Here is a 24,364-nt window from a genome sequence, read left to right as displayed (position 1 = left end):
GACTGCCTGTAGGGTGAATATATGTTCATAACGTATGCTCTTTCTAGTAGAAACATCAATATTTCAATATCTCAAAGCAAATAGTTTCTGTGTAATGCATAAAGAGACTGTAAAGCATCTGCATGGAGCTGCTCACTAACAGACCACTGCCGATCACCACCAAACGCTCTGATCACATCACCTTAGTTTCAGACAAATAAAAGGTAAGTTGTGTGACACATGATGATGTCTACAGTTCATTAAATAATGCGACACAAACCAGCCCAAACAAACACAACTCTCCGAGAGGGATCACACCGTCACCATGGCAACAGCTCATAGATGCAAATGTGTTCAGATTAAAATAGTAAATAACAAACAGCATCTTCAGATTGATTAGAAGATCTATTTCGAGTTGAAAGTGAAGATAAAAGAGCGCTTCTGTTTCTGCACAAGTGTGAGGTTGATTTACTGCTTCGGATGAGTCAGCGCCTTCAGTTCTCATATATTGCATGTGTGGTCAGTATCCTGTCAATCATAAATATGTGTGTTCTACAATCCTTCATTTAATCCAGAGAGATCTGTTCCCGACCCTGCATCAGTAGAACATTTCATTTCTTCAGTTATTCATAGAAACATAGGGGGGTGCTACAAGGTAAACAAAGCAAACCTCAATCTGTAAGAAAGATAAGATCACAGAACTTTTTATTCTTCCTATTATTTATGAGTTTAAGAGATTTTGTGTGAGAATTTTCGCCAAGAAAGACATCAAATCTAGGCAAAGTGTGATTGATTGATTGATTGATTGATTGATTGATTGACAGACCAATTTCAATGATAGATGCACATTATCAGACTGGCAGTGTGATCAGCCAATTAGAGAACAATGGAGGCACCAGAGGCCCCGCCCCCTCTCATGTGATTTATTGCCTGTAAGCAGAATCTTCACCCCTGAATCTTCAGTTACTTTAGAAAAGCGATGATTTATATAATATTCAATAATGCGCCCAGCCAATTTTTTTACTGTTTACGGCTATTTGGTATTCTTAGTTAATGATTAGGAAGCCTCGCACATTCGCCTTTTCCGCATTGCAAAATAAGGTGGATAGCAACATCAAACAGCCATCACATAAAATCAGTACCATACATTATTTCTTTACATTAAAGTCTTAATGAAATATTTTGCACACACAAATATTCCACCATTGTTACAAAACTGTATTAGTGCCAAAGGCTGTTTGTTTATGAGGACTGATCATTTATTTATTTATTCACAGTAGCATCACGTCTCTCAGGATCTGTACGCTCACCCTGCACTTACAGACATATATGGATTTATTTTAAAGAAAGACATTTTTACTAACTTGGATAAAGTTTTGAGCACTTTCTCATGAGATGTGGTAGTAATTAAACCAGAGTACTGCTAGACTGTGAAACTTTTGACTATTTAAAAATTCGGCACTCTAGATCCCCAGCGGGAAGATCTGCGCAGTAGAAACGCGGGTGATCAAGACCTCCAGCTGACAGCAGAACCAGTCTGTGTTCGAAACTAATCAGAACCTTTTCATACGCAGCTGAACACGCAGATCTCGCTCTCGCTCTCTTTCATACTGGCACTTTAACTTCAATGAGCTGTTGAGTTATTGCACTGCAGGGCTGCTTTAAATCAGTCAGGACCTTCATTTAGAGTGGCTCTGAGTGAAATGAGTGAAAAGGGCTCTAAAGTGAGATTGTGTTGAGAATATGTTGAGTGTGTTTTTGGTATGTTGTGAATTTTTTTTTTTTCTTGTCTTACAGTGACTGTGGAAGAATCAGTCTGTCTGTCTGTCTGCCTGCCTTTCATCTGTCTGTCTGTCTGCCTTTTGTCTGTCTTTCTGCCTTCTTGTCTGCCTTTCATCTGCCTATCTGTCTCTCTGCCTTTCGTCTGTCTGTCTGTCTGCCTTTCGTCTGCCTATCTGTCTGTCTGACTTTCGTTTATCTGTCTGTCTGTCTTTCGTTTATCTGTCTGTCTGCCTGCCTTTTGTCTGTCTGCCTTTCGTTTATCTGTCTGTCTGTCTGTCTGCCTTTCGTCTGTCTGCCTGCCTTTCGTCTGTCTCTGTCTGCCTGTCTGCCTTTCGTCTATCTGTGTGCTTGTCTGTCTGTCTGCCTGTCTGCCTTTCGTCTGTCTGTCTGCCTGTCTGCCTTTCGTCTGTCTGTCTGACTGTCTATCTGCCTTTCGTCTGTCTGTCTGACTGTCTGTCTGCCTTTCGTCTGTCTGTCTGACTGTCTATCTGCCTTTCGTCTGTCTGTCTGTCTGTCTGCCTTTTGTCTGACTGTCTGTCTGCCTTTCGTCTGTCTGTCTGTCTGCCTGCCTTTCGTCTGTCTGTCTGCCTTTCATCTGCCTGCCTGCCTTTCATCTGTCTGCCTTTCGTCTGTCTGTCTGTCTGTCTGTCTATCTGTCTGTCTGACTGTCTGCCTTTCGTCTGTCTGTCTGTCTGTCTGTCTGTCTGCCTTTCGTGTGTGTGTGTGTTTGTCTGTCTGCCTTTCATCTGTCTGCCTGCCTTTCGTCTGTCTGTCTGCCTGCCTGTCTGTCTGTCTGTCTGTCTGTCTGTCTATCTGTCTGTCTGGCTTTCATCTGTCTACCTGCCTTTCATCTGTCTATCTGCCTGTCTGCCTTTCGTCTGCCTGTCTGCCTGCCTTTCATCTGTCTGTCTGTCTGTCTGCCTGCCTTTCGTCTGTCTGTCTGTCTGCCTGTGTGCCTTTCGTCTGCCTGCCTTTCGTCTGTCTGTCTATCTGCCTGTCTGCTTTTGTCTGTCTGTCTGCCTGCCTGTCTGTCTATCTGTCTGTCTGCCTTTCATCTATCTGCTTGCCTTTCGTCTGCCTGTCTGCCTTTCGTCTGTCTGTCTGTCTGTCTGTCTGTCTACCTGCCTTTCGTCTGTCTGTCAGTCTGCCTTTCGACTGTCTGTCTATCTGCCTGCCTTTTGTCTGTCTGTCTGTCTGTCTGCCTGCCTTTCGTCTGTCTGTCTGTCTGCCTTTCGTCTTACTGTCTGTGTTAGATGTAAACATACATCTAATATTACATCTAATATATTATTTTATTTCAGCTTTATTCAATTAACGAAAATGATTTTTCAGAGTTTTTGTTAACAATAAAAGCACTGAATCTAAACTGAGTTTAAAATCAAATCATTTATCAATAATTTTCAAATCATTTACTTTCTACACATCATCTATTTGTTATATGTGACAAGATTCAGCCTCCTGATCAATAATGTTGTTTCTGTTTGACGTTTGTTGATTTGTCACTGTATAAATGCTGGGTCTCAGAATGTCACTCTGCCGGCCAAATTCCAGAGCCAGTGTTATTATGAAGAATGAAGATCACTAATTAGGAAATAAACTAATTGTTTTCATCAGGGTCCAGTGAGTTTTTAAAGAAATAACCTCACAGTGATTACATACACTGTTTACATGGTTCTGAAATCATCGGTATGATGGTATTTCTTTGTAAACTTTTAATCACTTAAATTGTTGTGTTGGTATTTATGGGTATTTTTCTGTAGTTTTGGCACCAAAATTATTCCTTGTGTATTCATGTGTGGTATCATCATTCTACTTGCATTTTTAATGACACAGATGAGAGTCAAATCATATCAGTTTAGGTCCATCTGACCTGACATGCACCCACATTTATAAGAGGAATATTTTCCATGAGCAATCTCAGAGGACGATCTTCATTAATGTCTCTAATCTCTCTCTCTCTCTCTCTCTCTCTCTCTCTCTCTCTCTCTCTCTCTCTCAGTGCATCATTGCTCTGGTTGCCTGGATACGGGATGCTGTGCCTCCTCGTGCTGCTGCTGCGTCTCATTTCTTCAGAGCCGCGCGGGCAGGTGGACACACACCAACTGAAGTTTATTAACGGTGAGTTTCCATGTTACTTTGAAGACTAATTGGAAGGATTTGAATATAATATAATCTAGTGTGAGTGATTTAAAGATGCTGTTGTTTGATGCTGAAAAAGTTTATGGCTACAGCATTACTGTGACTTTAACCTACATGAAAGAAGACGCTTCAGGTGGTTCAGTGTGAAACCGACAGTCAACTCCTCTCTGTCTTGAGCTCATGCAGAATAGTTTCACATGAGCATTGAAGAGTCTTGAGTGTTTAAGGAATAAACCAGGTTTGATACAGACAATGTTTCCTCTGTAACAAAATAAATAAATAAATAAAGGTTTTCAAAGCGATTCCATAGAAGAACTATGACATTCCAGAGGGTGTAGATGCAGAAATATAACATGTAAATCACTTAGATTAATTCTTGTGCACACAAATGTTTATTTTTGGAGCTTTAAGTTGTCTAACCTTCTGATTACATGTTACAAGCTTTGCCAAGTTTGTCAGATTTACTTGGTTATGACAGGAGTTGAGGTTAGTGAGTTTTTTTAATGATGCTATTTTCATGTTAACACTTGAGATGATGCATGTGGTCATTAAACAGACCTTCACTGTAAGTTCATTACTGTGAACAGAATTGTGCTTTTACAAATGAAATGACTTTCTGTGGTAATCGACAGCATGTCACAGAACATGTCGAACCTGCAGGATTCCTTTAAAAACCTTTTTTTTTTTGTGGGAAAAATTCAGGAAACACATTTGCATGTGAATTTAGAATCAGGATATCATCAATTAGATACACGTCATTCTTTCTCAAATGAAATGTGTTGAATTCTCACATGAAGATGAAATGTTTTATGCGTAGATGAACGTCTAATAATAATCGAGCTGATGAATGATCATTAATTGGACTCGTTCGAATGCGCTGGCATTTCAGCGACGCGCGGCACAGCTGTTTGTGTTTTTTGTGTAAAGCTTTTTCAATGGCAGCAGACTGAGTGAGATCAAAATGGCTGGAGCTTTTGTTCCCAGAGGTGCCATTAATCCACATTAACCTGCACAGCTGTTCACACTGCAGCCGCTCGATTCACTTTGAGCGATGGAGGCAGAACAGCAGCAATAACGCTGCAATCACCTGCTGCTCGACAAACACTGATGAACTGACTGATTTCACCTCTGATGGACGGCCTCAGTTCTTCTGGGTTTATCCTCCATCGGCTCTCAAACTCGTTCAGTTCGGCAATAAAATTTGTTTCCATTAAGTTATGAAAACGTTATTTCTGAATGCTCTCTGAACGTTCAAAACGTTAAATATTTTAAAAACTTTTTTCTTGGTCATGTGAACGTTAGAGAAAACAATCTGAAACAAGCTGTAACGTTTAAAAAACATTAGAATAACGTCCAACTAAAATGTGTCAGAAAAACGCTCCATGAATGATGTGTAACTAATGTTTTGAGAACATTATTAAAGACCAGAAAACTTTGAATGAACGTTCTATAAACGTTAACATAATTTGTCAATTTTTCTTCTATAATGTGACGCATTTCTGAGTGAATCAGAATACTAAATGAGAATAAACGATGGGACTTGATTTTCTCCATGATTAATTGTGTCTCTAAATGAAGGTAGTTGATCAATAAGAGTGATTGATGACATCAGCTGAAGGAAAGTCATTTCTGAGGGGAGTGAAAGATTATAAAGACATTTATTTCTGTAGAATAACGTCACTGATGAATCATTGATTCAACAATACAAACAGGAACATGAATTAAGAGCGTAAACAGAGTCAGTGTTGATTACTTGTTCTCTTTTCACGCATACACTAACTTTCAACACTGAAATGTGATCGAAATAATGTCAGTTGTAGTTTAAAGTTTTAAGTAATGTTGAAACAACATTTAATGCTAAATATTAACCTACAATGTTAACAAAATACTTATAAATCAGTGTTTAAATGTATTTCACCCATGTTGAAAAAGTAAGATGTTGACATCAACATTGATTTGCAAAACAAACAGCGATTTAACCTTGATCCAAGACATTGCCATCTGAGAGAGAACGTTCTGACAAGGTTCTCTCAAAGTTATAAACAAACGTTCTTCCAGTAACGTATGCTCAAAGTTATCTGGTCTTTAATAATGTTCTCAAAACGTCAGTGCAAAAACATTATTTACACATTGTGTGTCTGTGCACGTCTAAATGCTGGATATACGGATCATTATCTGAACACCAGAACAGCTGGTCATCCTACATTTAACCCTTTACTTTCCCCGGCACCTTCATTAATCTCTTCATTTACATGTTTGGTTTGTCTCTCTATGATGGATATTAGATTTAGTCAGCTGGTCTCAGATCATCATCTGCGCAACAATTAAGTCTGTCAGCATAAAAGTCTTTTTTCGGTTTATTCTGGTCAAGATCCGCACACATTCAAAAGTTTCAGGTCTGATTTTTAAATGTTTCTGAAAGAGTCTCTTCTGCTCATCAAACATGAATTTATTTGATAGAAAAATACAGTAAAACAGTGAAATATTATTCCAGTGTGAATCAGCTGTTTTCTATGTGAATATATAGTAAAGTGTAATTTATCAAAGCTGAATTTTCAGCATCATTACTCCAGTCTTCAGTGTCACATGATCCTTCAGAAATCATTCTAATATGATGATTTGATGTTCAAGAAACATTTATGATTATTATCAATGTTGAAAACAGTTCATATTTCTGTGGAAACCGTCATACATTTTATTCTTCAGGATTCTTTGATGAATAGAAAGTTCAAAAGAACAGAATTTATTTGAAATAGAAACTTTTGTAACATTATAAATGTCTTTACTGTCACTTTTGATCAATTTACTAAAATAATTATTGCTGAATAAAAGCGACTATTTCTTTAAAAAAAAAAAAAAATCATAATGACCCCAAACTTTTGAATGCTAGTGTAGAGGAGGAGAGCGTTGAATGTTTTTGGTGCAAGGCATTATTGTTGAATATCAGCATTAATCACTCTGAACCCATAAACACACAAACACCTGCTGATGCCGCGCTGAAACCTTCTGCTCTCTTCAGTGACACTCATTGTCTGCTCAAGCGTCATTGTGCTCAGATAATGAACAGGTCTAATCTCACTCGCACAATCCTGCATGTGTGTGTTCTTTTGTCCTTTATTCTTTTATGGTCTTTCAGACACTGCCCAGGCCGTATCCATAGCGACGAAGGGCCAAACCCATACTGAACTTTGTGTGTGTGTGTGTGTGTGTGTGAGTGTGTGACATATCAGGACACAGATCTGTATAATGACATGGGTATGACATCGGTATTTCAAGGAGAGGGTGACTTATGAGAACATTACTCCATGTCCCCATTTTTCAAAAGGCTTATAAATCACAGAATGAGTTTTTTTGAGAAAGTAAAAATGTGCACAGTTTCCTGTGATGGGCAGATTTAGGGGTAGGGGTAGTGTAAAATACGGTTTGTACAGTATAAAAACCATTACGCCTATGGAATGTCCCCACAATTCACAAAAACAAACGTGTGTGTGTGTGTGTGTGTGTGATTACATTAGATGCAGTTTGGTGCAGATGCTGATATTTATGTCCAAAGAGTGCTGAATTTCTGATGCTTGTACTGTAAATCAATGGGATCTTTATAACAGTAGCAGATACTGACATAAAATGCATATAAATATCAATATCTGCCAATAATATGTCCTAGTAAGATGATCTTTAAATGCTTTTATGATCAAAGCTCTGTAGTTTTAAAACATATAATGCAATGCAATTATGATTGACAGATGAACAAATAAACCTGATGATCATATTTGATACTCATGATTTTTACAATAAATGATGTCTGGATAATCAAGTAAACCTGCTTCAGTCCAGTTGAAATATTAGTTATTCTTACGTTTACTTGATAAAAATCAGCAGAAAGACACAAGAAGCACGAGCTGAAGGACGTTTACAATTACACTAAAAGACTTTTGCTTAATAAAAGAGTCTAAACTATCAATCAGAGACAGAAGGACCGCAGGAGATCGTGTGTGTGACAGGTTCATCAGATCATGTCGATCATTTAGAGGACTTAGAAACGTGTGTATCACATATGATTCAGTAGGATTTATAGGGTTAAAAGCCTCGATCAGTAATAAATAACTAGAAAAGACAGTGAAATTCACTGGTGTGTGTGAGAATCTTCATGCTGCACTGTAAATCTACAGTCTCACCAGATTCAACAAGATTCACATTCATGCACACACATGAAGATACTGCTGCTGTCGGCACTTTGTGAACATAATCACTGAGATGCTTTTGCTCTATTGTGTGTGTGTGTGTGTGTGTGTGTGTGTGTGGATTAATAGCCTAAACCGCGTCATCAAACGAGGCCTTTAAGGTCTCTGCATCTCTTTTTAGTTGTAAATGTCAGTAGACAAAAAATAATGCACAAACTCCGGAGTAAATTATCGAAAGAGCGTTTAGATCATAATGGATGAAAGAGGTGAAGCTCGGTGACTTTTTACCTGCGGAAAGAGGAAAACACAGTCTGACGCATGAAAGATTCACAAAAACACACAAGAGGGATGATTAACATCATCAGTCCTTATGTAATCTGTGATTTATGTTCCCGAGATGTTTGTCTGTACTTTGGGCACTAAAATCAACATGAAATCAAGATGGACTTATTTTACTTTAAATATGTCTAGACTCACCCTACAGTTCTCAATACAGTCATACTGTGACATTGATACCAGACAGTGACCAAATCATAAAAATGACTGACCACCTTATGATCAAAGTGCTCATGATTTCCTGATTATTACTTAATTGACCAGATTTTTGTGGCAAGACTGTTTGAGACATTTGAGTGTGTCTCCAAAAGCAGCGCAGCATCACAATAGACCAGAATATGAGGCAAAATAATGATCCAGTGCCTTTGATTCCTGCATCCAGATGCTCATAATTGGTGTCGCTCAGTCAGAGGATGACAATCAGACGAGCTGAAGCAGCCAATGACATCTACACTTGATCTATAGCCTATATTAAATCTAGGACAATACAAAAAGACCATGTGTTTTTTTTTTCCTGTGCTCCTAATAAAGTGTTTTTACCTCGAGCCACGCGCTCGTTCCATCCGTCTGCGCCGCTACCGCGCGGTAATTAGCCGGCATTATAAGTGTGCTAGCAGAGAGGGTGAACACGGCTTAGAATAAACGTCACCAAACAGTACCTGACAGAACAAACAGTGGCAGCGAGACCGTCATCCATAATCACAGGCCATTCTTTATCTATGCCTCTCATTTCCTACCCGGTCGGGGTCCAGGAACGCCGCGATCACGTAACGCAGACGTGCTTCTATGCCGCTGCGCTCAATTTATGCCAAATAATTATTTAGAAGCATCATTAAATAAAATGAACTCAGTAAACATTTAAGTCGTATTTTTTACTGTATTATTGTATTAAAGGAGTAATTCACTCACCCAGCTAACAAAATGTGGCTAAGAATGTTTTGCTAGCTTTCCCATTGAGTTAACGTTCAAAACGGCCATTTAAATAAAACGCTCCATTTTTATCATTCTTCAAACATTATGGGAACGTTACTTTTAAAGATTCTCTAAATGTTCTGAAACAAGTAGTAAAATTTAAAAAACGTTAGACGAACATCCAAGTGAAACATTTCAGAAAAAAAAAAAAAAAATCTATGAATGATATTTAAGTAATGTTTTTGTGCTAACGTTTTGAGAACATTATTAAAGACCACAGAACACTAAATGAACGTTCTATTAACGTTACTGGAAGAACGTTTGTTTTAACTTTGAGAGAACGTTGCCAGAACATTCTAAGAATGTTCTCTGTTAGCTGGGCAGACATGAACGTTCTGTCATCATCTACTTACGGAAGCTTGTTTCCATCACAATTCTGACTTTTATATCTCACAATTCAGACTTTATAACTTGCAATCCAAGTTTCTATCTCGCAATTCTGAGAAGAAAAGTAAGAATTGTGAAATAAAAACTCACAATTATCTTTTCCATTTTTTAGTCCGTGGCGGAAACAAGCTTCCATATTTACTCTCCCTAGTGTATGACAAAAGATTCATCCACATTTACACACTTGTTTACATCACATGCAAGAAAAGAGTTTGGAATCACTGATGTAGTGATGTTACATTTCAACTTTAATTTCCGTTTTTCACACAAAGCATCATATGACTTCAGAAGTATTAATATAGCTGCAAGCAGCAATTAAGGGGTCGAGCACAACAGAAGCAAACAAGGAAGCTAGCAGACCAACAATGTCATAATGAACTATGATACCAACTGAGACAAAGACACTGCATGTTAATTTTGAAGTCAATCAGACCAGCGTTTCAAATTTGGTGAAAATATCTCATTTTGTTTAGGAGTTATAGACATTTATATGTATGAACCCATAAAAAATTACCCACAACTGATTTTGATTGCATTTTTTTGCCATTTACTATCAAAATTTTGACATTTGGCCATTAGTGTTTAGTCAACGACCTATGTTTTTGATTTTCCTACAGTGGTTTCATCTCAATCGGACTAACAGTTTCTAAGATATTCACGAATGTTGTTTAAACGCTAAATTACAACCTTGGACTAACCACAAGGCAAAACCTAGCACGTTTGGTATCGTTGGACTCCCATGAAATAAGTCAACCACATCAAAAGTTATGAGCATGTAAATCATTTTTTCACCACTAGGTGGCGATGGTCCGAAGCTTCTCAGGCTCTTTCAGGGCATTGTCCTGATTACCCATACCAAGTTTCATAATGATACATTCATGCGTTCGTAAAATACAGCATTTTACTACAAATTCAAAATGGCCGATACGGGAAAATTTGATATCATTTGATTCAGCATGACGATCAGAAGTTATAAGGAAAAAATATCCATTTTTCATATCTCCAGACCAGTAGGTGGCACTGTGCTGAAATGCTGCATGTAGCCTCAGGTCATGCATGTGATAACATGTACCAAGTTTGGTCTGAATACGATAAAGCGTTGAGGAGATAGTGCCTTACGTCTATTTTTGCAAGCGCTACATAAAATTTGTTCACACGTTTTTTGAAAATGGTTTGACAAATCAACTTGAATTCCTCAAATTTTTGTCGGCATGGTCTGAAGATGATCTGTTTCAATTTTTGTGAAAATTGGAGCAACAGCGTAGGAGGAGTTCTAAAAAGCAGGCTTTTCAGGAAATTCAAAATGGCGGGGAAATTTTCATGACGGAAAATGATGTCATAAGGTGCAATTGAATCGTCTTGAGCCAAGGAATCAGACGGAAAAAGGCATTTTTTTCTAGCCCTTACAGTTAAAAAATTATATAAGTTTGGACAGTTGGTGGCGCTAGAGGGATTGATTTAGAGACTCCAAAATCGGTGTGGTTAATGTTGGGACTGACCTCTATCGGTGTGCCAAATTTCATAACTTTCCTGCAAGCGGTTCTATGGGCTGCCATAGACTTCCTGAGCGGAAGAAGAAGCACCTTGGCCCCTAAATATAGCACACGTGAGAAATATTGAGAATATTTGTAATATTTATAGAGAAAACTAAAAATGCTACCAATTAGTTGTACTTTAATACAATTATACTTTCTACAGTATATACAGCAAAAACATTGAATTAGCCTTAAATTATTTTACTGTCAAGTTAATGTTCTTTTCCAGTAAAAATTATGAATAACGAGTATGACAGTGTTTTGACCATCAGTACATTTTAAGGTAAAAAGCTGAGTTTGGAAGTACAAGTAGATTGGCATATTAAAATTGTTTAATGAAATGTGTGGTTATAAGTTAAAATAAATAATTTAAGGTACTAATGTGCATCTTTTGCAAGGGTACAGTCCCAGTGCAGCTGCCAGTTTTTGTTTTTTACAGTATTTGGTTTAGTGTGATGAACGTTTAGTGATATTTTTAATGATTTCTTTAAATGTATCTGTCCATGTGTAGACACACTCAACCAGTATTCTCTCTCACTCACAGATCAGATGGGCAGCTGTTGAGTCGCTCTTTTAACGATGGAGGTTCATCGAATGACTTCACATCCCTCCACAACAGAATCAGCGGTGTGGAGTAACGCATCCCCCTCGTTTCCTCCTCCGTTTCTCTTTCCGAGTGAGAACTGGACCGACAGCAGGACTGTGGATTATGCGCCGGGAGTCGCCGGTATCCTCATCCCCCTCATCTACGTCACCGTGTGTGTCGTCGGCCTGGTCGGGAACACTCTCGTCATCCACATCGTATTGCGATATTCCCAGGCGGAGTCAGTGACAAATATTTACATTCTCAACCTGGCCATCGCAGACGAACTCTTCATGCTGGGTCTGCCGTTCCTCGCCGTGCAGAACGGCCTGCTCTCATGGCCCTTCGGATCCTTGATGTGTCGCCTGGTGATGACGGTGGACGCCATTAACCAGTTCACCAGCATCTTCTGTCTGACAGTGATGAGCATCGACCGCTATCTGGCTGTAGTGCATCCGCTCCGGTCCTCTAGGTGGCGCCAGCCTCGCGTGGCCAAGGCCGTGAATGCAACCGTATGGGCCGTTTCTTTCGTGGTGGTCCTGCCAGTGGTGGTGTTCGCTGGTGTTCTGCAGGATGATGGGAACTGCAGCATCGTGTGGCCGGAGCCTGCCGAAGTTTGGAAAGCGGCATTCATTATCTACACGGCGACCGTCGGGTTCTTCGGCCCGCTGACGGTCATCTGCTTGTGCTACCTGCTGATCGTGGTGAAGGTGCGCAGCTCCGGACGAAGAGTCCGCGCCACGTCGATCCGCCGCAGGAAGTCGGAGCGCAAGATCACGCGCATGGTCGTGATTGTAGTGGCCGTGTTCGTGTTCTGCTGGCTGCCGTTTTATGTGCTAAACATCGTCAACCTGCTGGTGCTGCTGCCGGGAGAGTTCAGAGGTCTGTATTATTTCGTTGTGGTTCTTTCTTACGCCAACAGTTGCGCAAATCCCATTTTGTACGGCGTCTTGTCGGACAACTTCAAAAGAGGATTCCGGAAAGCCTTGTGCCGGTCGTCTAGACGTGTGGAAAACCATGATCAGCAGCCGGGAGCGGGAATGGTTGCGCTACCGCTTGAGGAGATTCGAAGAGAACTGGACCTGAAGGAGCATCTGAAGGTGACCAATGTTGAAGAGCATGAGCAGAACGAACTCCGGAATGGACAACACGAGGACTCTAGGAAAGCGGACGTGGCTAGGCGACGCGATCGCTCCATCAGCCCAACCCGTGACTGCAATGGAGCACGGATATCACACACGTCAGAGACCAGCAGGGAAAAATGCTCGGTCCTGGAGATCAGCTGCTTGTAATATGGACAGATTGAGCTGCGCTGCTGCAGCTTCAGTTATGACTATTAAATAACGATGATTTAGTAACACTGCCAGCGAAGACCACAAGAAAACACGGCCTTTGCTCGTATTCTTTGTTTAGATCTTATGTAACATCATTCATTGAGCAGGAAACTGGAAAATATCAGCATGTTTACATGCACTAATTTTCCTCAATTCCTCAACACTGGTCACATGCTGAAGGTGTTTTTCAATATGAGAAAATAGTCCGATCGGATTGAAGCGTTTACATGCTTATTTCTTTCCTGTTGATCGGATTATCCGATCAAAATGTGATTCAGATAGAGCTCAGTCGGATTGATTATGGTCTTGACATGAAGGCTTTTCTTTCTGATTTTAAACGGTTTATTTGGATGCATGTAATGGCAGCTACTGAATCAGCTGCACATCCAGCTGAAGCATTGCAAACGCACCGGATTATCAAGAACAGTGTTGGACTGTTTCCATATTTCTGTTTTCATTTGAAGGGCAGAAACTGCAGCCATTACAGTGGTCACTGCATGTGTGTGTGTTCACTGACATTTGAGGGCTCAAAGCGAATCCAGTGCTGCTCCTCTGATGACGTGATGCAGCATCTTACATTAAAAGCTATTGTGCATTATTACTCATCTGGAATACTTGATTGTGATTGGTCAGTGGTGTCATTTCTGTGGTATAAATGATTTTCAGCTCTCAGAATAAAATCCTTTACACTCCTAATCAATAATTCATCTCCATTCATTAATGTGCTAACTAAGTAGTCGTGTTTTAAGTGGGATCACGTATTCTTCAGGTATTCTTCTAATGTAGGCTGTGTTATTTTTAGTGGGGTAAACAAAGACTTCATTTGAATCAAAACAAAGGCCGACAGAACAAACACATACTTTGTAATCTTCAAGGAATAATAATGTAAATAATAAGACACAAATGCATTTTGCTTATTTTTACATTTTAATACAGAACTGATCAGACTGTGCTTGAGTCGCCTGTTATATCAAATGCAACTCATTTATAACATAAACGGTTCACAGTCCTTTATATTCACTTCCTGCTGTTGCAAAGTAAGTTTGTGGTGGGTAAAAAAAACAGCAGTCAAATGAAGACAACATAAGCTGTAATCCCAGTTTCTGTGTTAAAGTCTGAAGCGCTGCTCATTCCGGCACAACGTCTCCGATCCATTTCAGATACGGCGGGTTTCCCTGATCGATGGGTAAACTGATGACCTCCGCCACTTCATACGGGTGATTTGACCTGCAGAACAAACAACACACTAACGTTTATTTATTCAACACTGGTGTGGTGTATTTTTAGATGAAAGGTGAAGCGAGTCATTTCTGTCACCAGCAGCACCAAACAGAATCGCAAAAAGTTTCACTGGCCGGATGAACAGGTATTCCTGTCTCAAACGTGCATCATTGGTTTCGCCCGGCCAATTCTGCAATTATTTTTGGTTCTGCATGTAGCAGAGAAATTATTGAAATGTGTTTTTTGCAGCTTGATGTGTGAGGATACCGAACATATTCAGCAAGAGCAGGAATCTTTGAACTTCTTGTCTTAATCATCTGAAAAAAAATGTAAAGGGAAATTTAGTTATCAGATATTACATGCATTTGTCATTGTGGAGCCAAACACTGCAATACAACCTCTGAAAACACATTATTGTACATGAAAAGATGTAAATGGATGCAATGTTCACCATATATTTAAAAGTTTCTACATGAACAGTATTCTTCTCATTTGTGTGCATTATTTTGTCTAAAGATGCCAGTTGAATGTCCAGTGAAGTGCTAATGATTGTCAGGTGTAGATTCTACCGAAGCGTGTTTCCGCCACGGGATAAAATAATAAAAAAATTAATTGTGAATTTTTACCTCGCAATTCTGACCTTTTTCTCAGAATTTCAAGTTTATATAATGCAATTTGGCTTTTATAACTCACAATTGTGAGTTCATATCTAAAAAAGTAAGAATTGTGAGACATTAAAAAACGTGATTCTGAGGAAAAAAGTTGGAATTGCAAGAAATGAATTCTTAATTCTGAGGGGAAAAAAAAAAAAAATCATAATTGTGATATATAATTGCAATTCTGAGAAAAAAGTAGGAATTGTGAGATATAAAATCCCAATTCTGAGAAAAACGTGGGAATTACGTGATATGAAATCTCAATTCTGAGAAAGTTGGAATTGCAAGATATATAATCCCAATTCTGAGAAAAGTCGGAATTGTGATATAAAATCCCAGTTCTAAAAAAACAAGTCGTAATTGCAAGATACAAAATTCCAATTCTGAGAAAAAAGTAGAATTGTGAGATATATAATCCCAATTCTGGGAAAGGTCGGAATTGTGATATAAAACCACAATTCTGAGAAAAAAGTTGGAATTGTGAGACAAGCTTCCATAAGATTCTGATAGAAGAAACAGCTTTGCACATTTTGTACGTCTCTCGTAATAAACACCTGATTCAGATCATCAGCTCCATGAACTGAACAACGCGTGTTAGAAAAGAGACACACACAAACTGACTGAAATCCACTGCACTACATCATTCCATCAACTTTTCTGAATGCAAATCAGCTTTGAAATGATTAATTGAAAATTAACTTTCCAATTCTAAGTGTTTTTGCTTTTAATAAAACATCTTAATGCTCTCATACTCAAGAACCAGAAAGTGAAGAACTTGACAGCATGATCTTCATAAAACATAAAAAGTGCAGTATTCACAGTTTAATTTGACTTTGCCATTAAAATCATCCTGAATGTAATGTAAATATTTATTATATACTGTATCATGCTTTAAAAAAACATCAGCTTCATGATGGCAGCTCAATCCTAATCATATCTACATGTTTATTGTCATTTGACATATTTATCTAAGTGTTCTTATACTGTCTGGATCTGGTTTCAGCCTCTCTTATAGAAGAGATTTAAAGGGGCAAACCTTGTTGAATTACGCTTTAATAATAAAAATAAAACATTAATAAAGATGGAGATATGGAGCAGAGGAAATGATAGATGTAATTGATCAAATGAGATTCAAACTCACCAGCAGAACTTCAGTGTCCTCCTCGATCTTCCCCTGCCACTCGTACCTGCAGCCGCCGCAATACACATGCGTCAGAACCACAGCGTCACACACACACACACACACACACACACACACACACACACACACAGCTGGTACTCACACGGATGTGATCTGCGGTACGATGTTTACACACGCCGCCAGCTTCTTCTCCACTATTCCTCTGAGGAGAGTTCATGAACACAAACACATTTATACACAAACTCACGACAAACACAAAATTTCACTAGGGGTATGTCAGATATTCACAATATACTCAGTATTATTTTATTCCTAATATAAAATCAGCATTAATACAGATGTTTTATAGTATATAATAATCAATATTGCTGTTTATCATTCAATTTGTGCATGTAAATTATGAAATGTAATAATTTCTTGTGTTCATTTGGTGAAAAACAGCACTGAAAACATGCCTGGATTATTTAAATGTGTATTTTTACCTTTTCCATTACACTTTTTGAATGCATTTGGCCACAATGATTGTTTGAAATGATGATCTCTGGCTGGAAAAGCCGTTTCTGTGTGTCTTGTACACCAGTGTTATTTTAATATCTTTGAGATACTGTATTTTTGTATTTTCTATATTTATTTTTTTTTTTAAGTTAAAATTTTAGTAATTTTGCTGTGTTTTTGTCATTTTTATTAGTTATTGTTTTTTAATACACTTATATTGTTTTATTAATTTTTATTTCAGATTTAGTTATTTTAGTACATCAAGATCAGTGTTATTATCCTGACAGTGCACTTTTTAAATCATATATTTTTAATTATGATAAATTAGTTATCATTTGAAAGCTTAAACTCAAAACTGTTTTGACATTGAACATGGCATTATCATATAGAGTTAGACGCCATTTTGAATTTAACATGGATGAAAACGAGGCTGTAGGGGATAGACTTGAGGCCTGTTCACACCAAGAACGATAGCTATAAAGATATCTATAACGATAACTATATTAGTATCCACAACGTAATGCACTATATCTTTCTGTTTATTCTAAGGGCGCGCTGTAGTTTTGTGCCTGTCACTTTAAATGCTCGAGCTCTTAAAAGCAGGATGGATTCTGATTGGCTGTCAGTGTTTTTTATCGTTAATCAGCTGAAAAAAATAAAACATTCTAAAATATTGATTCCATAGATTTTGTTTCTCCGTTCCGTTATAGTTGTGCTGTGGACTCTGCTATTCTTTTATATTAAGAACGATTTTTAGAATTATATCTTTATCGTTATCGTTCTTGGTGTGAACGGGCCTTAATTCACTCACAGCCTCATTTCATTCTTGTCAAAAACTTAAAGATGGAGCTACCCTGATTAAGGTCAATGTCCCTTTCAATGAAAGTCTGTTCACTTGGCGGCCATATTTGCAACGCCTCTGGGCAGCCATTTCACAAGTGCTATCTATTGCAACATGTCCTGATCAGACGCGACAAGCGAAAAAAAGGTCTTTTCCATGTTAATCAGAGTTTTTGTCCTAACCATCCGCAACGGCGACACGCAAATATTCTATTTTAGAAACGGTTTCTATTTCTCCGCGACGTTGTGGCTGGAACAGTAACACAAAGTATGGCAATGATAATATCAGGTACTGTTTATGTGCTTTATTTAATGTTAAAAGCGTCTAATGTGAGTTTGAATATCATTCTGTGTTCCCAGCTTTTTAGCTGTAATGAAAACAACACTGGCTAATTCACCTCAGATCTTGAAAATAAATAAATGGGCACAAGAACGTTCAAACTGTCACTCAATGCTAACAAACAAGTGTATTCTATGACAAAGATCAGTTCAGTCACTCCGTATTTACTTTAAATAATGCTTAAATTATTTAATATTTATGAATTTTACTATGTACTTGCCCATTTCATCGTGTCTGCAGTGCTCTTGCCGAGAGAGCCCGCCCACACTCTCTTCTGATTGGCTGTGGTTTTTGATTGATTTTATCGCTTCTCATTCGCGTCTAGTGTGAACAGTCAAATTGCTCATCGCTGGAATCGCATCGCGTCTGGTTAGGACACGGTGTTGGAATGGGGGAATCCTGAAATCTCAGAAACTGCTTGGCGAACTCACAATTAAATAACGTATTTTAAATCACCAACAAAATTTGACACAAACTGTCCCATAAATGTTGTTTCTTATGCTCAAATAGCGTTAAAAATGTGTATTTTTCAGGTTTCTATTGGAACCGGAGCTTCTAACGGCAGCTGCAGTGACGCAATGACTTGATCAATCAACAATTGGCTCTTTTACTTAGAAGGCGGGACCCGCATTCCGCCATTTTGCGTGTTGCAGTTTCTCCCATTAATAACTATCAGTGAACCGTTTTTTCTAGATAGTCTTTGTTAAGGAAACGGTACTTTAAATCGGCTCAATTTTTGTGATATCAGCTTCAAATTTGGAGCACAACTAGGTTAGATTTTCTAACAATTTTAGACTTCTAATTATTTTGTAAAATGTATATTTTGTATTAAAAAAAACAACTTCAGGTCTGTAGAAAAAAGTAATAAATAAATAAATAAAATAATTTGGTGCTGTATAATGGCAGTGTACCTGGCCAGCTCTTTGGCCACCGTGTCGTTCGGGCAGGTGACGAAGGCTGCCGAGTGAGTGCCAGACGAGTATGTTTGTGTTGCCATGGAGAACGCGCGCAATCCCATCCACCGCAACACCGGCAGCATCAACACACCCAACAGAACCGTCTGAACAAACAACAAACACACAAACAGCAGCGGTTGAGCATCAGCTGGCTTCACTGCAGGTCACTAAACACACAAACACTCACCAGACAGAAGAACCTCAGCGCTCCTCCAGCAGACGCATCAAATCGCATCACCTGTGCAGGTAAAACAACAGAGTGCTGATTGAAAACACTGAAATCAACTCTTACTCTCCATACAACAACAGTTCATGTCTGTAAAGCTCCAAAAAAGTACCATAAAGTGCATCACAAAACTGTCATGACGCTTTTATTCGGTTACTTTGTGGTTGATAATGTTGTATGAAAAATAACACTAACAGCAGTGAATAAATACTGACAGGATGTTTACTGCTTTAACATTCATCTGATTATTGACTTGTTTGCAATAAACACTGAGCTGAAGCAGAACTGTTATGCGTTTAAACGTTCACTTCATCACTGCAAAGCTGTTTATATGTCATTAGAACGCATCTCTGCTGCTTATTAATGAAGAAAATAAGCCTCGCGCTCACCTCACAGCCACAGTCTCTGCCGTAAAGCGTCCGCGACTGTCGTACAACAGCAGTGCCAGAGCCGCTTTAAGGCGAGACTCCAAAGTCAGCACAAAAAGTGTAACGCTGCGGTAAGAGACAGAAGACAGAAGCTTTCGTGAGGAAACCGCTTATTACCATTAATTTAACCGAATGATTATCGGATAAATTGTCAACAAGTTTGCCATTAAACAATCTTTTCGGATTTATCTATTTTTTAGTTGATGCCGCAGTGTTACAGCGCAACAGGCGAGTTCCGGAAGTAAAAACTCCATTCATTTTCTGCACAGGGAAATAGATTTTTTAACAAGAACTTATAAACCATTGAAGACAGCCCAACTGTGAGTTCCGAGATTGTTAACTGATGGTATATGCTTCTCTCGAAGCCTTCATTATTTAAACTTAACACAACTGAATTCGTGGTGAAAGACTACATTCCCCATAATAAGAATATCTCTGGCAGCGCTATTCATCATGATTGGCGTTCGTTTTCTGCTTTATATTTCTATTAATCACAACCAGATTTTAATATAACTGTGTGTTGTTATTAAAGAAGCCGTGTTTAACCACTGTAATTCATAAAGTAAGAACATGTCGTAAACTGCAGTGCTGTTGACGGAAGTTGCGTAGGTTCTGCGTCCTCCCAGATCAGATGGAGTCTTCCGGAGAGGAGTCGCGTGTGAGAGAGAGCCGAGTTCCCGCCAAAGGTAGAAAACTAAAATAAAATAACTCATAACAGATTGATTCCAGTGTTCTGGTCATGTGATCGGTGGTCAGTGATGACTAGTCCACTGCGCAAACTGACGTGCAAATGAAACGCTCGTGTGTGTGAAGAAAGCAGTGCTGATCTCAGTCTGAGCCCGACTCCATTCATCACTGCAGATGTTAACTCGTGTTATTATGGACGATAGTTGCAATAACTGTGCTCATTTGTTTATGAATTCTCTCCTTTTTCCTCAGATGCACGTGAACGGCTCGCGGCGAGGAATCGAGTCTTTTGGAGTCACAGATAAAAGTACTGATTCGTTGTCAATAAAGCTACTGATATGGTGTAAAGATTCGTGTGTAGGACTTCCTCTTTTAATTCTCGTCTTTCCTTGCATTTGCTTTTTCCACCAATTTTATTTTGTTTGTTTTATATGTGCACGTTTCTATATTTGTCTGTGTAAAATGCTATTTTACTTGTGTTGTATAAATATGTCTTACATCCCATTGTTATTTTGATGTATTAAATTATGGCACAGAATCCTCCATCATGCTGTGTTTATCTGAGGAATATGAGATCATGGTGATTTTGTTAATAAAATATTTACCTGATTGAATCTACAGCTGCAGTGTCAGTGTCTCTCCGGCAGGTGGCAGCACTGATGTTCACACATTCATGTCTTCTAATAGATTACCATTCAGACCGTTTCATAGCTCAGTTATTCTGGTGTTATTGATGTCTTTCCCTCATTTATTAGTGAGTTTAGAGTCGTTCTTGATGTCTGAAGGTGCATTTGAAAAGTTTATCTGATTTTAAAGGAATAGTTAATCCAAAAATGATCATTCTGTCATCATTTACTCTCCTTCATGTTCTTCCAAACCTGTTTGACTTTGTCTGCTGTGGATTGTAAAAGAATAAAATATTAAAGAATTATACACTCTTCTCCATGAGTGAATATAGCAGCACACGCAGTGTGTCGCCATGAAATCAAAACTAACCGTTCCTTATTTTTTATGGAATATTGCAGTGTTTATTCTAAATGATTTATCGGTGTACATCATTGTTTTAAATTCGTGTTCTTTGTAATCTTGAATCAGAATAGAGTGGCGCAGGAATGACATCATTTTGTAGGCCAAAACGCGGAAATGAGTTTGCATTTGATTTTAGCACTTCCGGTTCCATCGTGCCGAAGTCAACGGCTGCATCCGAAAACTGAAAAAAGCTGCTTTCGGAGGACGCGTTCCAAGGTAGGAACATCAAGGCACGTCCGAATCCAATGTTAGCTTCACTTCCTGTCTCATGGTAAGCCTTCATCTGATCGATTTCTGAAGGCAGAGGCGTAGATGTATCCTTCGCTGCCTTTGATATCCCACAATCCTGTGCTTTCCATTCTGTGACAGTGGAGCTAAAAAAGAAAGATGGCATCTGAAACTTGAATTTGCTGGTCAGTTTGTGTGTAAATGTGCATTTTTGACCAACGTTTTCCACTTTTGATGTCATTTCTAGCGAGAAATTACGACTATAGTAATTAAATATTTGTTTAGTTCTCACCAAAGCTTGCGCTATTTTGCTGTAGATCATTAAACCATTACCATTGAGGACCGAAATCAGTTTTGTGAGGTGCCTACGTACACAAACACTGCCTGCAAAGTCATTGCCGCGGTTATATTTTCCGTGTGAGCGAGGGTCCGTGTGACGTAAAAATCATCATCGGAGGGTGTACACGGAGGCTCTTTGCGGACATCCGCGTGCCTCCCATTTTTTGTGACTAGGCTACGAAAGCACCAACTGCATGTGCTGGAACTACAATATGGACGTCGAATTTGAAGAGAGGCTGTGCGAAGAAGTCTGTCGTTAAAGCAATATACACCGATCAGGCGTAACATTATGAGCACCTTCCTAATATTGTGTTGGTCCCCCTTTTTCTGCCAAAACAGCCCTGACCCAGTCGAGGCATGGACTCCTCTAGACCCCTGAAGGTGTGCTGTGGTATCTGGACCAAGATGTTAGCAGCAGATCCTTTAAGTCCTGTAAGTTGTGAGGTAGAGCCTCCATGGATCGGACTTGTTTGTTCCACACATCCCACAGATGCTCGACTGGATTGAGATCTGGGGAATTTGGAGGCCGAGTCAACACCTCAAACTCGTTGTGCTCCTCAAACCATTCCTGAACCATTTTTGCTTTGTGGCAGGAGCATTATCCTGCTGAAAGAGGCCACAGCCACCAGGGAATACCGTTTCCATGAAAGGGTGTACATGGTCTGCAACAATGCTTAGGTAGGTGGTACGTGTCAAAGTAACATCCACATGGATGGCAGGACCCAAGGTTTCCCAGCAGAACATTGCCCAAAGCATCACACTGCCTCCGCCGGCTTGCCTTCTTCCCACAGTGCATCCTGGTGCCATGTGTTCCCTAGGTTAGTGACGCACCCGGCCATCCATGTGATGTAAAAGAAAACGTGATTCATCAGACCAGGCCACCTTCTTCCATTGCTCCGTGGTCCAGTTCTGATGCTCACGTGTCCACTGTTGGCTCTTTCGGCGGTGGACAGGGGTCAGCATGGGCACCCTGACTGGTCTGCAGCTCCATACGCAACAAACTGATGCACTGTGTATTCTGACACCTTTCTATAAGAACCAGCATTAACTTCTTGAGCAATTTGAGCTACAGTAGCTCGTCTGTTGGATCGGGCCACACGGGCCAGCCTTCAATGAGCCTCGGCCGCCCATGACCCTGTCTCCGGGTCACCACTGTTCCTTCCTTGGACTCAGTCCGCTTTTACAGCCTAGTTATGCTTATAATTGTGCTCTTATAAACTATTCTAACTCAAACTGAAAGACTAAAAGAGTTGTCTGAAGTTTAGTGATGGTGATGTTGAAGTCAGGTGACCGTGGTGTAGTCCGTTTATAGCCTACCTTTAGCTTTTTACTTCTGGCGACTGCATTTAGGCTTCAAAATTCATAAAAGTTGTGATCATCTGTGAAAATTATCTTGATGGACAAAACGTGTAAGTATCATAAACCTTTGTTGATCACAGAGCTTGTTTTTTGTGATAATCCAAAAGCCTACGGAAATCCTATTGGGATTTTGTCGAGGGAACCGGTGTGATGCTGACTGCTGATTGGTCTACAAAATTACATCATAGTTCCACCACTCTATATCTTCTCCTCCCTCTTGCAGCATCTCTTCTCTTCTCTGAGGATGAGGGTGGGGCAACCTGTCACTCACATGAGATCCACCAATAGCAAACCACAACCATCCAATCAAAATCAAGCCCCGCCCTACATTTGTTCTTGTTCCTGAAGCGTTTCACTCGTATATACGACACAATAGAGAAGAAAAGACGAGAGCAATTTTTCTTAATTAATTTCGGTCATGCATTGCACACACAGTAAAAGCTGCTGAGTTCATGTGAACAGACACGACATGCAGAGCACACACACACACACACACACACACACACACACACACACGTCTGAGCCGATGAGACTGAATGAATGAATGCCGCAAAGATGAAGATGTTCCCATGGAAACTGGGCAGTCAGCACATCTGTAGCTGCATGCTGCTGTCAACTTCCCACGACTCCATTCAGAGCAAACACACACACGCACAAACACACACACAAACACACACGCACAAACACACACACAAACACACACACACCTGAGGTTATAGCATCGCTCACGTGTTCAGCTGACTGCTGTAGAATGCAGTGTGTGTGTGTGTGTGTGTGTGTGTGTGTGTGTGGAGCTGTCATATTCATTTATGCATTTGGCAGATGCTTTTATCCAAAGTGACTTACATTTCATTCAAGGAGCACATTTGATCAGTTCATGCATTACCTGGGAGGAATCAAACCATGACTTCAGTGCCACGATCTGCAGTTTGAGCAACAGGAATACTTGAAAATGACCGTTTGAGCACAGAAACACTGACCAACAGACAGACACGACACTGACAGTGAGTTATCAACGACACTGAGAGGAATAAAGCAGACAGACAGTGTTTGTTCAGTTGCTGTAATCCATGTAATGGCTGCTGTGAACTGTGTGTTGGACGACAGAACGAACAAATAAACCAGCATGTCAGAGCTGCCAGATACTCTGATTGAAGCACACACACACACACACACACACACACACGTTTG

At 39.5% G+C, this 24,364-nt stretch overlaps 2 protein-coding genes and 1 long non-coding RNA gene across 4 annotated transcripts; 2 read left to right on the top strand and 1 right to left on the bottom strand.

Annotated features, from left to right (window-relative positions):
* Positions 1 to 10,584: 10,584 nt before the first annotated feature.
* Positions 10,585 to 14,006, top strand: si:zfos-169g10.2 (somatostatin receptor type 5). The gene has a single exon (XM_051895918.1). It carries the CDS (start codon positions 11,891 to 11,893, stop codon positions 13,184 to 13,186), a length of 1,296 nt encoding a protein of 431 aa, XP_051751878.1. The 5' UTR covers positions 10,585 to 11,890; the 3' UTR covers positions 13,187 to 14,006.
* Positions 14,007 to 14,136: 130 nt separating this feature from the next.
* LOC127513851 (protein CutA homolog) lies at positions 14,137 to 19,590 on the bottom strand. Of its 2 annotated transcripts, none has more exons than XM_051895947.1 (7): positions 19,493 to 19,590; positions 19,065 to 19,115; positions 18,833 to 18,981; positions 16,389 to 16,448; positions 16,247 to 16,292; positions 14,717 to 14,766; positions 14,137 to 14,455 (listed from the first exon to the last, which is right to left on the bottom strand). In XM_051895947.1, exons 2-7 carry the CDS (start codon positions 19,110 to 19,112, stop codon positions 14,356 to 14,358), a joined length of 453 nt encoding a protein of 150 aa, XP_051751907.1. In that variant the 5' UTR covers positions 19,113 to 19,115; positions 19,493 to 19,590; the 3' UTR covers positions 14,137 to 14,355. The 2 variants fall into 2 exon arrangements, with proteins under 2 accessions (XP_051751907.1, XP_051751905.1); XM_051895945.1 differs by lacking the exon at positions 19,493 to 19,590 and adding an exon at positions 19,216 to 19,242.
* A 141-nt stretch (positions 19,591 to 19,731) lies between these two features.
* LOC127513857 (uncharacterized) lies at positions 19,732 to 20,838 on the top strand. The gene is made up of 3 exons (XR_007930512.1): positions 19,732 to 19,851; positions 20,118 to 20,217; positions 20,471 to 20,838. It is a non-coding gene; the product is annotated as an uncharacterized LOC127513857 (long non-coding RNA).
* Positions 20,839 to 24,364: the final 3,526 nt, after the last annotated feature.

This window comes from Ctenopharyngodon idella, chromosome 6 (genome assembly GCF_019924925.1).
Source record: "Ctenopharyngodon idella isolate HZGC_01 chromosome 6, HZGC01, whole genome shotgun sequence".
NCBI lineage: Eukaryota > Metazoa > Chordata > Actinopteri > Cypriniformes > Xenocyprididae > Ctenopharyngodon > Ctenopharyngodon idella.
The sequence above is the reverse complement of the archived record's forward strand: the minus strand, read 5'-3'. Positions and strand labels throughout refer to the sequence as shown.

Coding starts and splice junctions, on each gene's coding strand:
- LOC127513851 (XM_051895945.1), bottom strand. Junction 16,449..18,832: donor GTGGCCAAAGAGCTGGCCAG/GTACACTGCCAT, acceptor AACTCTCCTCAG/AGGAATAGTGGAGAAGAAGC. Junction 16,293..16,388: donor GTACCGCAGATCACATCCGT/GTGAGTACCAGC, acceptor CGGCGGCTGCAG/GTACGAGTGGCAGGGGAAGA.
- si:zfos-169g10.2 (XM_051895918.1), top strand. CDS start 11,891: ATGGAGGTTCATCGAATGACTTCACATCCCTCCACAACAGAATCAGCG.